Genomic DNA, 20486 nt, shown 5'->3' on the forward strand with positions numbered 1-20486 from the left:
AGAACATAATCCTTTTAAAAGGGAGAAAAAAAAATGTGGAAATCGTTGACACAGTGTACATCAGGTTGGTCTCTCAGGATGTAGTGTACAAGTTTTCTAAGATGTTCACAGCTCAGATAGGAACATACTACATGGTAATACCAGACTTATAAACTGATGAATCTGTCATAGAGTAAAAGGTGTACATTTTATTTATGACGTTTTTAATCAAGATAGAACATATTTTTATCAAAAGCTGCTTTAACAAAGAGGAGCACACCAAACCAGCACCAGTGTCTATCTCTCTCAGCTTTATTCAAGATTGTTTTTGGTAAAAAATAAAAGTAAATTTGGCATACAGATACATTCACTCGTCACGGATAAATGTGTTTGCTTGACTGAAATGTCAGTGCAACACTTTCATCAACACTTATCTCTAACCGCAGAGATACTGCCATGGAACTTTTCTCTAACTAGAATCATACATTTCCTATACATTTAAAAAAAAACTGAAATCGTGAAATCAAAAGAGAGAGAACTTAAAAGCCTCCTTAAGGCCCCAAAAAATAAAATCTTTCCTAGATTGTGTTAGAAAAAAACAAACAAACAAAAAGCAGCTCAACTAGCATGCAAGAGCAACATTTGTCAATAAGCCTCAAGAACTTTGTAGGAGGAGAAAGGTTTAACAAAGTGATAGTCCAGGTTGCCGCAGTGGGGGCACTGCTGGACGTTGCTGTACTCGGAGAAATACTGCATCCCGACTCGAACGTCCACCACCGGTTTCCCGCAGTGCTTACAGTTGAGACGGGCCTGAGGACATACAGGACACAGGTCAGCAAACAAGAGGCTGGAAAGAGGCAAGATATCAGCATGGAGGTCCACTCGTGACTCCCTGGGATCTAAGTGTGACAAAATCATGTTAATTCAAGGGTCCAAGCAGCTTTAAATGGGTCTTTAGATGCAAAAAGTGACGGTGAAACTAGATAACAGACTGGATGCACTTTTACTACTATAATACAATCACTATTTTTAGACTAGCGTAGGTTATCTAGCTATTAGGCTCTTCTTCCATGGAACCAGCTTCCAGTGGATTCAGGAGACAAACACCTTTTTGATAAAGCTTATAGTTAGGACAGGCTCAAACTGGCTGCTAGGGGACTTTCCATGATGCAATAAGCATTTCTCTTCCCCATGTGTTTACATGCCACTATTTCATGACATTAACGTCAGTCTACTCTCTCCTGTAGTTTGTGTTTTGTATTTTGTCATTCACGGTCTCTCTACGCTCCTGTTTTTCACCTTTTTATTTCGCCTCATGCTCCAATAGTTTGCAGCGGATGGCTGTAGCTCCCTGATCTTGGTTCTGCGGCAGGGTTCTTTCTGTTAAAAAGGGAGTTTTTCATTTCCTATGTTGCCAAGTTCTTGGTTGTAGGAGATCGTCCAACTTTTGGGGTTTAAAATTGCCTCAACATTTCTAGAGCCTTGGGATAGCTGTTGCTATGAATTGGTAACAAATTAAGTAACAAATTAAGCGCTACAATTAGCAAACAAATGCTGTGGGTTTTTTGCTATTTGGTAGATACTTTGTAGATGCAGGTAATGCAATAAAAATATTATACACCATATTCCAAATTATGCAAACATCCAGTTTGTCGTTTTCAGTTAAACTTGTGGATGGTATTGTGTCTCAGGGCTCTTTGGATCACTGATATGAATCTCAGACAGCTTTCATAATTAGGTTGCCAGGCAAGCTCAATTAAAGGAAAACTAGCTAAAAAGGATGTTCCAAATTATTAAGCATACCACAGGTTCCATGCAACATGGGGAAAAAGGATTTCTCTGCTGCAGAAAAGTTTCAAATAGTAGAATGTCTTGGACAAGGTATGAATACATTCAATACGACACAAAAACTTAAGCGATTATTGTACTGTGAAAAACTTTGTGGCTGATTCACAGCACAGACGGGTTAATGAGGAAGGTTTCTGCCAGAGAAATTCATCAGATTAAGAGAGCAGCTGTTAAAATGCCATCTCCCACAAGCAGAAATACATCAAGATTCATTTTCAAACAGTCTTCCAAACTAATGGATGTTGTGCAACCCTGGGTTAAGGTTAGGAATCATGGGTAGAGAGCTGGTAGCCCCCTTTAGGATGCCCAAAGGTGTGGAAAATGACCTCTGCAAAATACTGGTATGTAGAGTTTCTTCCTATCGTCATGCATGACAATGCACCATCTCATCCTGCAACAAATACCTCTGTGGCACTGGCTGCTCTGGGCATAAAAGGAGAGAAATTCATGCTGTGGCCCCCATCCTCCCCTGACCTCAACCCTATTGAGAACCTCTGGACCATCCTCAAGCAAAAGATCTATGAGGGTGGGAGGTAGTTCACATCAAAACAGCAGCTGTGGGAGGCTATTCTGACATCTTGCAAAGAAATTCAAGCAGGAACTCTCCAAAAACTCACAAGTTCAATGGATGCAGGACTTGTGAAGGTTATATCAAAAAAGGACTTTTGTTTTTGATAGAAATAGCTTTTGGTTTTTAGTAAATGTGACCTCCTAATACTGCAAATTCAACAAATGACCATTTTCAGTTCTTTACAACCAATAAAATGTTTTGAAACTCTATTGTGCATAATAGTTTAGAACAGTGTTTTTTAAGGTTTGTTTTATTTCTGCAAAAACATGGTTATCATTGGGAGGTATGTTCAATAAAATTTGAATTTGCAAAGCCAAAAACAATCCATTTCCACTAAAAAGCAGGTAAGCGGAGCTTCTATTGAGATTATTTAACCCCAGAAAGGAAGATTTAATAATCCAATTTCAAGTCAGACAAACAAAACTTTATATTAACAACGTGGAGTCAGTAGTTCAGAAAATGAGTTATACGTTGTCTGACTTTTTAAATTGGTATTGAATCATTTAACTTTTGTCAGATCGGTGCTAACAGTTATTTTGGTGTCCATGAGCAAATGTTGGCATCTGCAAGTAACATGGTCACAGCTTTGTAGGAGCTGCAGCTGTTTAATCTCTAGATTTGGTTTAGAGCTTTTTTAATTAACTTTTTGGCTCAAAAAGGAGAGGAGAAAGCTGTAAACACAACACTAAATTGCTATCACCTCATAAATTGATAACCTTAGCAAACACCTGCTTACACACCCAGCAGAGATAAAGCATCATGTCACTGTACCTATTTGTTGTCAGAAATTACTAATACGGGGAAGGTCTTTGGTTTTTGCTCTTATCGCTTTTGTCTGTCATATTACTCTTCTTCTTCTTTTCTATTTATTTCAGTAGCATGCTCTTCTATGCCCCTCAGTGTTTCTACCTGGCAACACGGTGAAGCAGCCAGTATGTCGTAGGTATACATGGTGCCCAGCTGGTGCCAGCTCCCATCCCAGCGTGACTTGCACTTGATGCAGACAATCTTGTGGACACCCTCTAGACAGTCCACACAGATGGCGTAGAGGTGCATCAGCCGGCCTGTTGAAAGAACCAAAAGGAATAATTAATCATACATAAAAAAATAAAATAAAACAATAAGCCTCCTCAAAAGTCCACTGTCACATCCCTGCAGTATATACAGACCTTTAAGTTGCTTCATGAATGCTTAATATTATTCTTTTTCTTGCTCTGGTGTTTTTCCACTCCACTGCATTATACAGAGTCATTTTATTACCGCCGCCAAGGAGGCTTTTTTTTTTTTTGCAGCATTTGTGATATGATGATAGCTCAAAAAGTTTTCAATTAATTTAAAAAAAAACCTTTGGACTGGTGTAGAGTGGGGTCATGTTAACAATACATTCAAATTTTACTTCCATCCACTGAGGTCTTCAGGGTTAACTTAATGATTTATTGGTGAAAATTTGTCAAAAAATCTGAAGTGTATTGTCAACATATAAAAAAGTACCATAAAAAGAATTCTAATATAATGTTACATTTGACCTCTGACCTCTTCTTCAAGGTCAGTGGATTGTCCTGAAGGCCAAAGGAACAATAATGCTGCACAAAGCTATTTAAAAATTTTTTTACTTTTATTGTTTGTACTGACGATATAAAGGCATATACTGTAGGGCATGATATATGGGGATTCTAATTATTGTGTTATTTTGGACTTCATAAAATGTCTTGTATCTATACAAGACTATACTTGTAATGGCAAACATTTAGAAAATCATACTGGCATAGATTTTAAATATCACATTATAGTTTTCATCCAAATGTCATGTCACATTTGACCTCTGACCTGACTTTTATGTTTGACATCTTCCTTCCTCTTAAAATGACCCCAAAAATTGTTGCATCTTAAAGTCAGTAAGTTAGAAATATAATGTAGAAATATAATATTATATATTGAGCTCAAGTTATTTGCTTAACATTTACAAATCAATATCCATTACCTACTCCTACATAATGTTTGCGTACTCAAAGTAAACACCTGTCACTCTGCCCTTATGTATTTTTACTGCACTATTCCCTTAAAGGTAAATACAGCCCAGAGAGTGAGCTGTCTTAGCGGAGGCTTGAACTCTCTGAGTGCTTCTTCTTCATGTTTTTGCCACACAGTTCAAGCCTGAGTTATGATTATTTTTTCTGGGGGGTTCTTACTTACTTCTTCTGTTTTTAGCTCAAATATAGAAAAGTATCATGGCTAGTATAATTTAACTGAACTCTTTTTTTTCACATCTATTGGACACAAATTAAGCTACTCCTTCACCAACATTTAAATTCTGCCTGACAAAAAGCAGCAAAAATGGAATAAATAAGCCTTTCATACTGATGCATATCAAGGACATACATATCAAAGCTTGGAGGCCAGCACATCAAAGAAGCTTCACGCTGATTTACATTCATGTAGGACTGTACAGAAGCCAGCAGAAAACCTTTCATGTGTATTCACACAGTGAATATTGGGCTTACTGATGGATCAATTTCTCTTTATATAAGGAAAACACAGTTTGAAAACACTTTAAAGGAGCAGGAATGTATAATTGAGCATCATGATGCACTAATAATTTATTTATAACCACTGAGAATATACATTTTTCATGATTAGCGGCAGTCCTGTTGTCGTACTCTGCGGTAGTCTTAACACGGCGGTGACCCTGAGCTCTCAGTGAGCTGCCAATTAGGAAAACATGCAAATACACAAAAACAAATGAAGAACTTATTCTCATGAGTTTGAAAACGTAGTACACAACAAGATGATTCACAGATCAGCTTCATTTCCTTTAAAGGTTTAAATATCTTTTTTTACTCTAAATATTCTGATTGCGTGATGTATTACGACTTTATTACATTTGTTTGCTCACTTTTGAGTTTGACTGCCCAAGTCAGAAGCTTAATCACAATAAGGTCTGTGTAAACTTAAAGGTTTCATTCAATCTGCACCACTAAATAAAAATCTGATAGAAAATGGGTGAGGTTAGAAGCCTCTGTTATACATTTTTCCCTATTCTCCCTGCCCCATGTACAATACACAGGCTGTATATCCTCACCAAATCTGATGTCATTCCCCCCTTTCTCAACTCTCCTGGCGCTATACATTAAAGGCAAAATAAGCTGATGAAACAAATCTTGCGAGGTCCTCTACTTCCGCTATTTTAATCTTCTGTCTATCTTCTAGCCAGGCATTGTAAATACACTTGATTAATTGATGGTTAGCAACCGTGACGACCACTGAAAAAGCAGAAGTTCTGACAGATTGCTGTTCAAAATCAGACCGCTCAATGCTGAGAGAAATTTCAGAAAACTCAAATAATACATCTCAGACTCTTACATGCATGAATATTTACCTCCACAAATTAAGCACAGGCCTCATTCCATGCAGTTAAAACCATGTCTGACCTTGAAGGTGGCACGGCACATCGTACTCGATCTCATCATGGCGTGAAGGGCTGAGGAACAGCGTCCCATCCACCAAAGGAAACTGCTCAAATACAGGCAGCGCCCGGTGGCACAGTGCACAGTTGACCACGTTTCTCTGGCTCGCACTGAGAGCTGACAGGATGAACCTACAGGGTGGCGACACAGTAAGAAGAACCATCATCAAATCACTTGCACTGAAAGTTCAGGCAGTTCTTCTATGTAGGATATCAGCAGAAATGATTGTGGCACTGCATCTCGTGACCTAAATCAACAATCATTTCTTTGTTTTAATCAGTGCATGCAGTCAAAATTCTGCTAAAAACAGTGATAAGCCACTCTGTTTACAGGAGGTACAGAATTATAATAGAGGAAGCATGTATGAGGAAAGAAAACCATATCATAGATCCATTTTAAGAAGCTTTTTTTTTGTGAATATGAACGATGAACTGTGCAAAAGTCTCTGGCCACCGCTCGTTTCTTTATATTTTGTTAGGAAGATTGGAAATACACACAGTGATTTAGTGAAAGATGTGCAAACATAGATATGTATTTCAACAGTTTGTACAATTCTATCAAGCTGTCGCCAATCAGACACTTTCAGGATGATGGATCCAGATGGTAGATCAAAATCTGATACAACTATTCAGCATTTATATTTCCATCGCTGTTAACAAGATCCTCACCACCACTTGGTTTTTCCAGATGGCTGTAGACACAGTGTTTCACCTTCGTCCTGACGTCTTCAGTGCATACAAATTCAAATTTGTATTCATCACTCTTGTGAAGTACCTCAGCCTTCTCTGTGTTTTCCTTCCCTAAGAATGGCTTCTTGACAGCCACCATTCCTTTGAGATCTTTTCAGATATCCACGTTTTTAGGCCTGTCACTTCTTTTTTTGACCTCATCTTGTCCATTTTCCTCAATATTTTTAGGCACACACTTCACACCATGCTGTGATATGCCAAGTTTTCAGCTAATAGCTGTTTGTTGTACAAAAGTAATACTTTATGCCTATCAAGCTGCGCTATCTTAGAATTTTTTTATAGATTCAAATAAATAAATTGGAACAAATCATGCATTTTTGTGACAGTCTGCTAGTAACAAAGATATAATTTAAAAATTTTGTGTTTCTTAAATCGTCTATTGTGTGTAGACACAACTGGGTCACTGGGCTAGATGCCTATTTTAAATTTGAACAAGTCATAGTTCAGTATTAAGCTTAATGAACAAACAAACAAAAGCCTTTCTCTGAAAAAGATTAGGTCTTATCTAAGGATAAGAGGTGGTTTAAGACTTTTGCACAGTACTGCATGTAAATGTATACATGAATGAGTGCTGTGCAAATGCTGTAATTATATTGCAACCGCTGTGTGGTTATATGATGTTATAACTGCAAAATGCTGCAGTTACAATATATTAAAACCACATGTGCCACAAGCAGCTGTGAATGTGACGACCTGCTCTGTGTGCAGCCTGCTCGTTCTTTACCTGTACTAAGCACATGAATATAGGACCTGGCCTGTCTGACAGTGAATCACGTGCATTGCATGGGCACATCTGGTAGGTTTAAAAGTTCTGAGTTTTATTTAGCATTTTGATTAAAAAATATGTTTAAAGTTTCAAGATTTGCATGCAAAATAAACATTTCAGATTGATCACTTTCACCATGTGTTCACTGTGTCGCAAGTTTAGTGTTTAAGAAATGTTGCAAGAAATAGATTTGTTATATTATTTCCCAAAAGCCCTACCTGCGCAGCTCCTCTCCCTGGCCTGCCTGGGCATCATCTTCCATGCGGACGTGGTAGGTGTTGAGCTTGTGGCGCGGGATGTGGGTGAGGAGTTCCGAGAGGTCCAGCCTCCTCAGGAACTGGACCGGGTGAGGGTGGCTACCATCACCAGAGGTGAGCCGGTGATGAAGCGGGAGGGTAAAGGATAGCTGTAGCGGCAGGACAGACCCTGCATCTAAGTGAGGAGCACCAGCTGCACCGCCAGGGGCTCCCAGGGAGCAGCCTCCGCTCCGACCGAGAGATCCCCCAACCAACAGGTGTTTCCTCTGTGCGTCCATGTGGACGGCTGATTTGAAGAACTCTCCCAGCTGACGGGAACCCCGCATACCTGTTCCCCCACCTCCCGATCCGAGAGCAGCAGTGGGGGAGAAGGTGAAGCCAGTAGGAGGAGACTGTCCCGGGGAGTCACATGGAGATTTCTGAGGAGGCCCAAAAGGTAAAGGCCCTCCTATTGCATATCCCCCTCCTCCTGCTGCTCCACCTCTCTCTGTGGAGTTCTGTCGATCAACTGATTGTCTACGAGGCATCTCCTGACTAGAGGCCCTATTAGCTAGTTTGGCTCCTCCTACAGCCCCTACAAGTGGTTTGCTTTTCTTGGGCTCTTCAAAAAACCCATCCCCGGACCCTGAAGCCCCTCCGCTGGCTCCAGTCCTGCCTGAGCTCCTTTCCGACGATTTCTTCTTACGCTCATCCTGCATGCGTTTCACCTGGTACCAGTCGGTGTCCTTCTTCAGGTGACCCTGGCCACAGCGGCAGGAGCAGAACCTGAAGGCTAGGTCGTAGCCTTTCTTGGTCCACATGTTTTGTCGGCATTGCTTCTCATTCCAGGACCGCGCACGGCCGATGCAGTTGAACTGGACAAGGATGGAGCTCTCCCACTCGAAGAAACACTGTAGATGCATCCAGTTGCCATAAGGGCAGAGCTCGCTGTTGCAAACAACCCTCTGGCAGTCGTCCTTCTCCAGATCAATGGCACGGCTCAGGCTGCAGCCGAGAGGGGTTGCACACTGGGCCTCTGAATGAACAGAGAGAAGAGAGGAGGGAAAAGAATTTATTTATAACTCAAATTCATAAAAAGTTTAAAAGCTGTGTACAATGTAGATGAAACCAGACCGCAATGATTTGCAAATCTCATAAACCCATATCTTATTCACAACAAAGCATACAAAACATATTGAAGGTTTAAACTGAGACAACAAAAGGTGGGGAAAGTACCAAAGAGAAACCCCTGGAGGAACACAACAGGACAGTAACAAGACTGGGTATAAAAAGAGCATCTTTGAGAGTTTCTCAGAAGTAAAAGATGGACAGATGTTCACCACTCTGCAAATAAGTGTGTCTACTGTGTCTGGAACAATTTCAGAATGTTCCTCAACATAAAACTGTGACAAGTGTGAACATCTCATAATGTACAGTACTGAGTATTTTCAAAAGATACAGAGAATTTGTAGAAATCTGTGTGTGCAAGAGACGAGGCTGAAAATCAATATTTGATGACCGTAATCTTTGCTAAAAACAACTATGTTTCTGCATTGGCTCAGGAACTACCCCAGAAATCATTATTCAGGGATACAGTTCATCATGCCATCCACAAATGCAGGTTTAACCTCTATTTTGCAAAGAAAGAAGCCAAATATGAACATCTTTTTTTGCTCATTTTGAGGGTCACCGCACCGGATCATCTTCCTCCAGCTCCCCTTTTCTCAAGCATCTTCTTCTATCACACCAACCTTCTGCATGTCCTCCTTCGCTACATCAATTAATCCTCCTATTTTTCTCCTACCTGGCAGCTCCACATTCAACATCCTTTGTCCAGTATGCTCACTATCCCTCTTCTGCAAACCATCTCAGGCTCGCCTCTCAAGCCAATCTTCAAATGTTATTTTGAAGATTGATATATGACGACATTGATCTACGCCTATCAGATATTTGACAACAAATGTAACCTAGCCAATCAAAATTAGGGAGACTTTGCTCTTTTCAGTCTACAGCCTATTTTATTTCTTTAACTCTTCTAATAAACCTCAAGTACTGCAAACAATAAATCTGTTAATGTAAAATACATAAAATAAAACTAAAATATGAAGATTGGAAATAGCTAAAGTTAAAGTATTAATAAACATTCTGATTTGCTATTTACTGAATTAATATATGTGTAGGCATTATTTATATTATAGAATGTGACATAGTATTTTTGCTCTTTTAATTTCCTCCTTATTTACCTTCACTTTGACTCTCCAGCTTATTCGGTTTCCCATTTAATTTGTCAAATAATTCAATTGTTTTAGTTTGGCACCTTTTGTCCTCCAGAGAAAATTCTAATTACAAGTTAACCATTAAACTACAGCATTGTTTAATCCAGTGGTAACTTTTACTATTCATTTACTGCACAAGAGCCTAAGAAGAAGTCTTCAAATTAAGTAAACAAAACAACAGCAAACCCTAGAAGCTAATTTTACTTTCATAAACTGCACTTATGACGCTTTCAGCTTCTTAAAAGCTTTTTCGGTGTCTCGAATTTTTAGAAACTGAAGAGAGTTGTGGGGTTTTCTTTCGCACAAACTGAATACGCCACTTTGGGATTTTTATTTATTTATTTTTTTTTATTTTAATCAACCATTATGTGCAGCTGAAATACTAAAGGCAACAATTTATTCATGTCTTCAGCACAAATGCATTTTGGGTGACATTTTCCCTCCGATTCTCCATCCTAAGCTTCATCGCAAACAGACACAACATGGGGTGAAAATGTTAAACGGGTGTCCTTGCTGCCTCATCTGCATCTATTTATGAAATTCAAGTAGGCCATCCTGTGAGCAGCTCTATTCACAGGATGCCAATTCTCAAATCTGGATGTGAATCAAACAAAATGTGGCCACACGGTCTCTATGAGAGGAGTAGCTCATGATAATACACTGTGTGTGTGTGTGCGTGTGTGTGTGGGGGGGTAGTTTCCTCCTTCCTTTTCCGGTACAATTGCAGGGCTTTCTTCTTCTTCTTCTTCTTCACTTTCTAACTCACCACACAGCAGAAAACAATCCACTTTTAGCACCGTGTATCACTCTGGTGTCTACAAGTGTGTTCAGGCTTCAGCATCCGCAGAACAAGAGCTTTGCAGAGATTTTGTAACTTCCAGTTAAAGGCATCTTTCATACCATAAACCTAGTCCTAGACTATAAACTTATTTCAGTGAAGGTCTTCAATGAATTTTCTTTTTTAGTGCAGGAACAGGCTTAATCCACATCTGGGGAAACCTGCTGCAAAAGATAGATGACAGCAAAAAGGTAATTTTTTGTTAAAAGGCCCAAACCCCCTCTTGGAACCGCCTACCTTCTGGTTTTGCAAACATGCACTTTACACTCTGAACTAAAAAAAAAAAAATAAGTGTAATTACTAACTACCTGTACAGTATATACGTTAAGTTTCTCTGATGAGTTACACGGTAAAAATCCCGATTTGTGCTTTGCTTTCTCTTTAAAAAAAAGTCAAAGCAGGGCTTTACTTAGTCTTATAACACCATAAGAACAATCTGTTGTCACTGGATGTGTAATGCTGCACTAGCAATACCTGACAGTTAAGATGAGGTTTGCTGTGAAGTGTTTTCCAGTCTCAAGCTTTGTTTAATCTGTACAGTTTGTATGAATGCACGCACCTCCAGCAGCTCCACGTCCGTGTGGACTGCATTTGAACTTGAGTGCGCACACAAGCGGTGAGCTGTCAGTATTACCCTGGAGGAGGAAGGCCACAACCGAAAAACTGTTGTGGACAAGGTGCCCGTCAGGAAAAGACAGCTGAGGCCTGCGAGAGAGCCCGCGATCACTGACGTGCACGTGCAGACAAAGAAATAAAAGAAGGGTCGCGCTGTGTCGTTAACACCTCTTATGGCCACTTTTGACGGCGCTGCGCGTCACATTCACGGGCGATAATCCCTTATATTCCTAGAGGAGTTCCGAGGAGCCGAACTCCATTCATAAATTTCACGATTTCGTATCTCTCCCATCATCCACCTCTGAAGCCAATAACAAACTACGACCACAATCGACTTAAGAAACACCAACAGCCGCTGTCAAGTTCGCCTTAAATCCGACACATTAAGTAACACCTACTACTTCAGCAATATTTCAACTGCTTTGCCCCCTGCTCGGCATTCGTCCTGTGCCCACACAAACCCCGAATGACCTTTAAAAAATAATAGAAAATCAGTTTCCCAACCACGATTTAAGCGCAGTTGAGCAATAGCTACTCCAACAGCTACAATTATGCAAGGCCTGAAATCGTGCTCGACAAATGTGGCCCATGTTTGCCACTATTCACGGAACCGTAATGCCGCACATTTTAAACGAAGTTTGGGCTTGAGCTGCAAGGAACAAGTGGATGGGGGGGGGATCGAGACATTTGCACCGTTGCAGTGAACGTATGTCACAGTCGTGCAGACAGACAGACAGGGCTTCCCCCTGGCAGGAAGGCAGCATCACCAAACTTCACTACATCTGCGTCCGTTTCCTCTCTTACCACTTGAGCGCTCGCTCCTGGGTGCAGCCGCCGCGGCCGCGCCTCCTGTTGCGGCCGCACAGGCTCCATTTTCCTGCTCATCTCCGCTACTGTTCGTGCGTTTGCTTTTCTTTCCCTTGCTGCTCTTCTGGTTGGGCATTTTACAGGATTCGAGTGTCAAGTGTTATTTTCGACCTCTATCAACGGCTCCTGTCAGCGCTGTCTGACATTTCTGTGGACTCCATTTCAGCAGTGGACCCTTGCAGTGCTTTGTTTTTAATGCGGGCTTTTCTCTTTGTGGTGATGCTTTTGGGCCTCTTCTTGCACGGCGGGTTGAATTTAGTGCAGCAGGTCTAAGAAATAAGCTGGTATAACCTTTAGGAGCGAAGGCGTGTCCGTCTCTTGTTTTGATTCCTGCTCTGCTGTTCTCTTCCACCCCCTGACGTCACGGGACCCCGCCCCCTAGTGTTGACCGTCAGCGATTTAGGATGTGTTTGCGTCCCGTGGGAAAGCTCGGAATTTGCTGCCTCTAAAGGCATGTTTCGGTTTTTAGTCAGGTATCACATTTATTCCCCATACATAGAAAGTTCACAGAAAGGTCTTAGCAAAACAAAGCCTTAAAAGTTACTTCAACTTCACACCATATGATATTATTATACAATATCTTTCTCTATACTTATTTTACTGTACTGTATTTATTTTTAATTAAATATTTTTTTAATTTCATTAAGCTATAGTTTTATGTCACATTATATACTATTGCCTTATGTACTCTACCACTTTCTCAAGCCATTTGTTATATACTTGTTATTGTTAATTTAATTTTTCCCCAATTGTCCTATCATAGCATACTTAGCCATTATTTATTTTTAAAAACTAAATAAAGAATCTTTTTTTTCATATCTTTCTTAAAGGCAAAAGCCTGAATCTGACCATTTCATGGTTATGGTGAATTTCACCAAAATAAGTAAAATAAATAAATAGTTTAAATGTACCATACAGCCCACCTTTCCAGTGTGAAGCCACATGCACAGAAAATAACCCTAAAAACTACAAATTAGCTGCTGTTTCTCAGAATTTGAATGAATTGGTGGGCCAGATTTACATTTGCAAAGAACTATGCTTTAGTTTGACACATGTGGCTAAGTAGTTTAAAAATTAATCAGATTCTTGACTGACTGTGATAGCATTAGTAAATTAATTGTGTTATTTCTAAGCTAGGAGAATACAGTAATTTGTTACTTGTCAGTACCTTTGTTATACCTCATTATAAAAGTACTTTTATTTGTCTACAGTGTTGTTATGACAGTGTTCCAGCGTCATCACCCATCCTCATAATTTCCCCACTTAATGCTTCATTTAAAAAAAATAATTATGCCAATTCGAGATTACAGTTTATGGGAAAGTTCATTCTCCAAGTTGCTATTGAAGTGTTCACAACAATAGTAACTATCAGTGCTATCAATAGCATTGTAAATGTATACTTATCTCCATAGATAAGCATAAATGGTGATCATTAAAACACACACACACGTTACACAGCCTCTGGTTAACTATTTACATGAAGCGGCAGCCTCAGTTGGCACTAAAGTGAACTATAGAAGAGGATGGGAAGTAATCAGCACCACATACATGTGGGGAAGTATCACTGCCTCATTCAGGATACCTGAATGTGCAGCTTCACAGCAAAACAGTATTCAAGGGTGCAGTAAATGTGTAACTCGCTGAATCTGTATGCCAATATAAGTAATTAAATCAGATAATTTACAACAGGGATGAATGAAAAGATTGATTGAAATGAAGTGAGAATATGTTATCAGCAGGAACCAGACTCCATTCATAAATCAGACAATTTACAGACCTTGCTTGTAGGGTACTGCTCAAAGCTGGTAAAACCTGACTAAAGATGATTTATGAAACAGCAGCCATCATGCTATAATTCAGCTTACAGTCAACACCCCAAGCAACAAATGTTTTCATAATGATGCTAATAAGTTTGCCATTACCACAGTATTCTCACACCACACCATAGTGGCCCATAAACCATTACACAATCTTTTATTACAGTGCTTAGATGAGTATCTTCCTCAGTTTAACATCTAGAGCCATAAAACACACAAGGAGACAAACAACAAAGAAGTTTCAAGGCTTCGCATGTAAAGATTTTATTCCTTGGAATGTATTCCACAGTAACACAAACCTCTTGTAGGAATGTGTTATTGCCAATAGAAAACACAGTAATGACACACTTGAACACATCACACAGGCGTCCCACTTGTTCACAGAAATGGCTCGAGGTATTGGCTCGGCAGTGATCATTACGTTCTCCCTCCTGCCAAACGTTCGCTTGTAATTTGCATTTGTGCTTCGAAAGTCACCCGAAAGTCACGCCTGAGCATCAGCAGGATGGCAAGCAGCACGTTTCTGTGATCAGGTTACAGTTTAGTTTCATTCATAATCGAGCTGGATCCATTTGTGCCATTGATACTGAGAAAGAGAGAAATACACATTTCAAGTCAAGCTTAAACAAATACACCTGAATGTAAAATATTTAGCAAGTCTGACACAACAGCAGTGAACGTGACATGGGTCAAAAAAACTAGCAGACCAGGTGTCGTTTCACAAGGCTGATAACCAGCTTCTCATCACGAGAAGAAGAAAAATGTGACTGATAACATGATGGAGGCCTAATTTTAAAACAGAAAAAAAAGGATATGACTTTATTAAAGAGGTGTCAGCTACAAGATGTTACACATTCAAACAGCTTCAAGATTTTCCAAATGTATGGAGGCCCAAAGTGCTCAAAACAATATTAATTTACATTAAATGACTTAACTAAGATAAATTGTGTTTAAACTTTGTAAACTAAATTTTAGTTTACAAAGGAATTTATCTGTAAAGATTTGCAAATGTAATTTTTCATGGCTGTGTCTTGTCTGTCCATTGACACCACCAGGAAAGAGTGATGCAGTTGTAAAACAAGAACATTGTGAATAATATTTTCCCAAATTTTCAGTCAGAATAAACTCTCTTATTAGTAAAATGTAGAAATTAGTAGAAAGAAGCGGGCTAGCTTACAACCGGATGTGTCTTGCCTTTGCTCCAAATCAAAATGAATAGGAATTACCATTTGATTAATACTCCATGCTGATTTCAAACATCTGTTTTTTTGTTTTAAATCAACCATATCAATAGTTATTCAGGAAATTACTTAACTCAAAATTTTCTTTTTCTATTAATTTGAACTGCTTTGGGCCTCCACAGTGGACCAGGAATGGCTGTTGATGATATTTCAGAAAAACTGATAACAAAAATGGCTAAAACGGAATAAATCACCTATAACTGCTGAATTTTGATATAAGAGTGGTCATGCCTGGTCTGCTAAGTTTTGTTTGACCTACAGTACAAAACAGTGCTAAAATTAAAGAAACTAACAAAACTGCAAATGCACCTTTTGTATCTCTAATTTAAGCCGCAGCACGATAGTTAAACAGATTTTGGTTGCTTTGTTTTGGTCCTGAGTCACCTTTAGCATTTGGCACCAATCACCCTGTAATTATACATTAATAAAAACTGCACAAAAAATACATTCGCCATTGCTCATCAGCTATTTCTATGAAAAGGCAATTTTTGGAGTTTGTGTAGCAGAGAAATTTCACTAATGACTACGTATAAAAAGATGGAATAAAAACGACTTTAGCACATCGCAGTACAAAAAAAAAAAAAGTGGTTTTTTTTTGTTTGTTTTTTTTAAATGCACTTGAGCTGTCATTTAGTTAGTTTCTATCACGGAGATGTTCTTGAATTTCCAAAAGCCCTGGGCAAATAAGAGGTAGTAGACATGTCTTGTGTAAACAATTACTGGAATGGCCGTTTGGTGGCACAGTTGGAGAGCACACACTACCCTTTGTCTCAGAGCTGGACAAGATTTTAAAGCAGTTACACTCACCAAGTAATGAGGTCGTAACTCCCACTACCAAAGGGAGGATTAGCCTAGTGCAGCTTGGTATCAGTCACAAACAATTAGAGAGAGCAAATGAAAAGTGTACAGTAGTTTGCTAAAGCAGCTAAATCTAGTGAGCATGCTGTCCTGTGGGTCATCTCAGGTTATGATAATAAACTGTAGAGAGGCAAGTGAATGCATTAGCACAAAGTATTATATTCCTGATCTGTGGTCAAAATCACTACTTAATTTGTCACATAGAAAGCAAAAAAAACAAAACAATCCTATGCAGACATGCCCGCTGAGTCTGCCGGTGTAATGTTAGGTCAAATCCGATTGGTTATTGCAGTTCAGTTCAAATACTGAGCCTTGTGAAGGAAAGACCCGCAGCTGCTAGAAGGCTGTCCTATCCCAACACCGGCTTCTCATTCTTGGAGCAGGATGACGTCAACGTTGTCGTGGACGCCCTGCAGAAGCAGCTCCCCCTGGAAATCGATCACCTTCTTCTTCTTGGCGGCCTTCAGGGTGCCCACCAGCGCTTCGAAGATGTTGGCACAACGGTCGTCATTAAACAAGACCCCGAACTTTACGCTACATTTACCGTCAGCGTCTGAAATAAGAGATTTAAACGATTGTTACAGCTTCGGGCAGACAATTAAAATGACTGTAGCGATTTCAGTCTCAATTCAATTTCAAAATAAAATGAAACAACCTAATTTTTTACTCCAATTAAAGTACCAAATCATTTCAATTGATCCCCACAATTACAGACATTCATGCCTATTATGTGTATTTGTAAAATAACTAATGGACACACCTGCATTAACTCAGAGTGGTTTGATCCACTGCCGTGTTTATAGAAGCCACCCTCCACAAACGTGGCAGTGCCACCCTGTTTCCAAAAAACCTTGACACACCCCTGCTGCAAATGGCATAACTCTGAGTTTATTTGTTTCCTGCTTTAGAAGTGGTCAGAACCACAAATCAACACTGGATGACTGCATGATTGTTGTTTATTAAAGCTCATGGGATAATATATCAAAGTACTTCAAGGCAAACCATGTCATTCAGCAATATACAATGACAGTTTTGACTTACTTTTACTGCCGAGTCGCTGGATCTCTTGAACCAGCAAATCAATTTCATGGGAGACGTTCATTGTTGCTGCAGGCGAAACAAAATGTAAATAGTTGCATTATCTTTAAATCTGACGTCACGGTTTTGAGTGCACTAGACATGAAACTAAACAATTAAACCTGTATTGCACAATTCTGACCCAACTTGTCTATTTACTACTGCAGTGCTTTAGATTATTATGGTTGATTTATAACTCTGCTGCCAGGGCGTTTGGCCAGACTACATAAAACTTGGCTGCCTGTCAGCTCCTACATCGATTTTAAAATCTATTTACTTGTTTTTAAAAGCCCCTGATGGTCTTCTTGCTCCAGTATTCATGTCTCACATCCTCAGTGCGTAGGGTGCAGTATGGATGCTACATCCTGTGAGTAGTTCCAAAGTGCACGACAACACAGCTGAGGAGGCAGATTTTTTAACTTTTACACCCTGAGTCACGAAGCAGTCTGCTGTAGAGAAAGAGAGCAGCTGAAGTGTTGAAATCTTTAAACATCTTCAGCCCAGCTTTTGATTGAATATGGTAAACAGACAATTTATTTCTATTTACACTTTCCTCATTTGATCTAATCTGTAGATTTATTACATTTGATCTAGCTTACATTTTTAAATCAATGAGTAGAGTTTATAGATTATTGTGCATTAAAGCACATTGAAGTCTATGCATTGTGATGCGTTTTATTTTGTCCAGTGTCTTCTGTTGTACTTACAGGCCATTTTTAAATGTAATTTTAGATCCGTTTTTTTTTTACGTTAAAAGTCTTACCATTACACATTACTTACTTTTTGTCTAATAAACATCCGTGTAGCACTGTAAACCGACATACCTGGTGTCATCTGAACAAAATCTGACTGATTTATTGAGTGATCATCCACCAGTAGAGGAATTTTCTGACTTTGGAAAAACAAGGCTAGATTTAACAGCAAGTGCAGTAATTAAAGTTAAAGAGCTGTATTTCGTCAATAAATATGCGCCAAATTTTCCTTTTTTTTTTTTTTTTACATTTTAGACAAAAGTCTTAACATTTATTCTAATCATGAAATTGGGATTATCAGAAAGGCGTTTTTTCAATTTTATTCCTTTTGTGAAGGGTGTTTTGGGAGCTGGGGGACTTTCATTAAAAGAAAACAAACTCAAAGTCCAGTAAACCCATAAATAAATGCAACTTAATTATATATATATATATCAGACACATATAAAGGCACTCGGTATGAGTACAACATATAAAAGGAGGACTGACTGCAGCAATGCAACAAGCTCCAACACGAGCAGGGCGGACTCATCAATGCGGAAGTAAGGGATTAGCGTTCACGGCTAGCCAAACCTGCTAATAAATACTTCTTGCAGTTGATTTATTTCAGAGATGTGCAGTCATTCTCAAGTGCTGAATAATATTAGCAGCTCGGCGATGTTTTACGCGACTTCAGGTGCAAAAGAAAAGACTCCTCTGAGTGGCAGATGTGAGCTCGCCGGTATGATTAGCTTCTAACATCCGACAAATCCTCCGCTGAGAGGGGAGCGAGGAGTTATTCAGACCGATGAACGGTTGGAATAAATGATGGAAAACGATGTAACACAAGCGAATATAACACCGACACAAGGATATGAATTTTACCTGATTACTTGGGCTTGTTTTTGCTTGTAATGAGGTGAGGGACGACTTTCTGATGAATCGGCACCGGTGGAAAATGATGCTGCGTTCAGAGTGCGCTCGGAGAACTCCACCCTTTAGAAATGGAACAACAAAGTGGTGTAAAACGAACGGAGTGAATGTGTTTAATATTCAAAAATAAGAATATTAAACAGAAGCATGAGATCACTAAGTTATCTTAGTAAGAATATGCATGTAAAGATAATGCAGTGTTAGTGTTTATTTATATAGCACATGTGCGAAGCTCTACAATGTCTCCAGGCAATAAAAACAACAGAACAAAAACTTTACAAACACATAAGATAGAAGTTGTCACACCTGTTTTAAGCCTGTTTTTTTAAGTACACACAGCTGTAATTGACCTGTGGGAGCAATTTAAAGAGCTGTACCCGATGTCCTGAGATGTCTTTACCTTAGGATCAAAGTATTCTACAACAAAACACAAGACAACAACAACAACAAAAATCCCTTCACAATAGAGCCCAACCAATATTTTGTTTTGGGAGCCAACACTAGTACTTAGGTCGTAAACAAATCCAGTAATGGTTTATATTCTAAATGAGGTAATTATTAACTCTAGTTCAAAAGCTAGTTCCCTTGAGGACACTCCTTGTATGCTGTAAAGTCACGAAATGTATGCTATTCCCCACAAACTGCAGTTTACAATGTGTATAATGTTCCCCCCATAAATCAGAAGTACAGAAGCTCTTGTCCAACAAGCCACAAATTTCAGACATTTCCGCGATTAACTAATAATTACCTACTCGTAGTGGAATGCTGTGAAAATGTGCAACTGTTTTCATTTACTGGCTTAATTTGAGTAGATGTGACAAATTCCCTACAACATATGAAGGCAACACGAGCGCTCATCTGACTTCATCGTGACACGCTGCCGATAGTTTGATGGGCTGTGGCCCATATAAGGTATTGAAGAGGCAGGAGACCGCGTGTTGTCCTACGTTTCGGCCTCTCCAAACTATTTCTTGCGTCTCCAAGAAACACACAGGTGCTCAGCGAGCACAAGTCCCATTGCAACACAGAAAGAGCTTGTTAGAATAGTGTGCTGACTCCAAATGCTGTTACTTTTTGTTCTGCACATTGAACTCTATTCTTCTCCACCCCATCCCTATACCTCTTATGCATGCACTGCAAATAACAAAGCAGTGACTCCATCATCATAGTGTTTAGAACAATGGAAAATATTACATATGTGAAGGATTACTAACCGAGCAAAGGCATAAAAACTCAGAGGGCCCCAAAAAGTTGCAGTTATTCAACAAGTTTATTAAAAATATGTATCAAAATGCAGTTTAATTAACATGTTCTTTATTTTATTTTATGTTTAAAGAGCACTATACAGAACTAGTGAGAAGCAGATCTTAAAAAGGGTTTTTTCCCCCCCAAGTAGCTGACTGTTGCAAATGTGTCACCAAGACGTCAAGACGGTTCCAACAAGAACCAGAGTGAAATAAATAGAAAACAATTTATTGTTTTGTTACATAGTTCCAAGAAACGACTTTATGTGTGAAAACATTTCAAATGGCCACACAACTAATCATTGGAGTTAAATGTCAGAATATCAGACACAAAAAAACAACAACAATGGGCGACTTATTTGCGGGGGGATAAAAAATG

At 39.2% G+C, this 20486-nt stretch overlaps 2 protein-coding genes across 4 annotated transcripts; both read right to left on the reverse strand.

Annotated features, from left to right (window-relative positions):
• Positions 1-260: 260 nt before the first annotated feature.
• On the reverse strand, positions 261-12554 carry heca (hdc homolog, cell cycle regulator). Its single transcript, XM_005737278.1, has 5 exons — positions 12147-12554; positions 7596-8649; positions 5827-5993; positions 3308-3462; positions 261-789 (listed from the first exon to the last, which is right to left on the reverse strand). Exons 1-5 carry the CDS (start codon positions 12283-12285, stop codon positions 625-627), a joined length of 1680 nt encoding a protein of 559 aa, XP_005737335.1. The 5' UTR covers positions 12286-12554; the 3' UTR covers positions 261-624.
• Positions 12555-14265: 1711 nt separating this feature from the next.
• abracl (ABRA C-terminal like) lies at positions 14266-18926 on the reverse strand. Of its 3 annotated transcripts, none has more exons than XR_311843.1 (4): positions 18816-18926; positions 17167-17232; positions 16075-16678; positions 14266-14612 (listed from the first exon to the last, which is right to left on the reverse strand). XR_311843.1 is itself a non-coding variant. In XM_005737280.1 (3 exons), the coding sequence occupies exons 2-3, from the start codon at positions 17225-17227 to the stop codon at positions 16494-16496; spliced, it is 246 nt and encodes an 81-aa protein (XP_005737337.1). In that variant the 5' UTR covers positions 17228-17232; positions 18816-18926; the 3' UTR covers positions 14266-16493. The 3 variants fall into 3 exon arrangements, 1 of the variants encoding a protein (XP_005737337.1); XR_311842.1 differs by having other exon boundaries at positions 15577-16678; XM_005737280.1 differs by having other exon boundaries at positions 14266-16678.
• Between the last annotated feature and the right edge of the window lie 1560 nt (positions 18927-20486).

The sequence above is a fragment of the Pundamilia nyererei genome, unplaced genomic scaffold (assembly GCF_000239375.1).
Source record: "Pundamilia nyererei isolate P.nyererei 1_Seehausen unplaced genomic scaffold, PunNye1.0 scaffold00074, whole genome shotgun sequence".
Lineage (NCBI taxonomy): Eukaryota > Metazoa > Chordata > Actinopteri > Cichliformes > Cichlidae > Pundamilia > Pundamilia nyererei.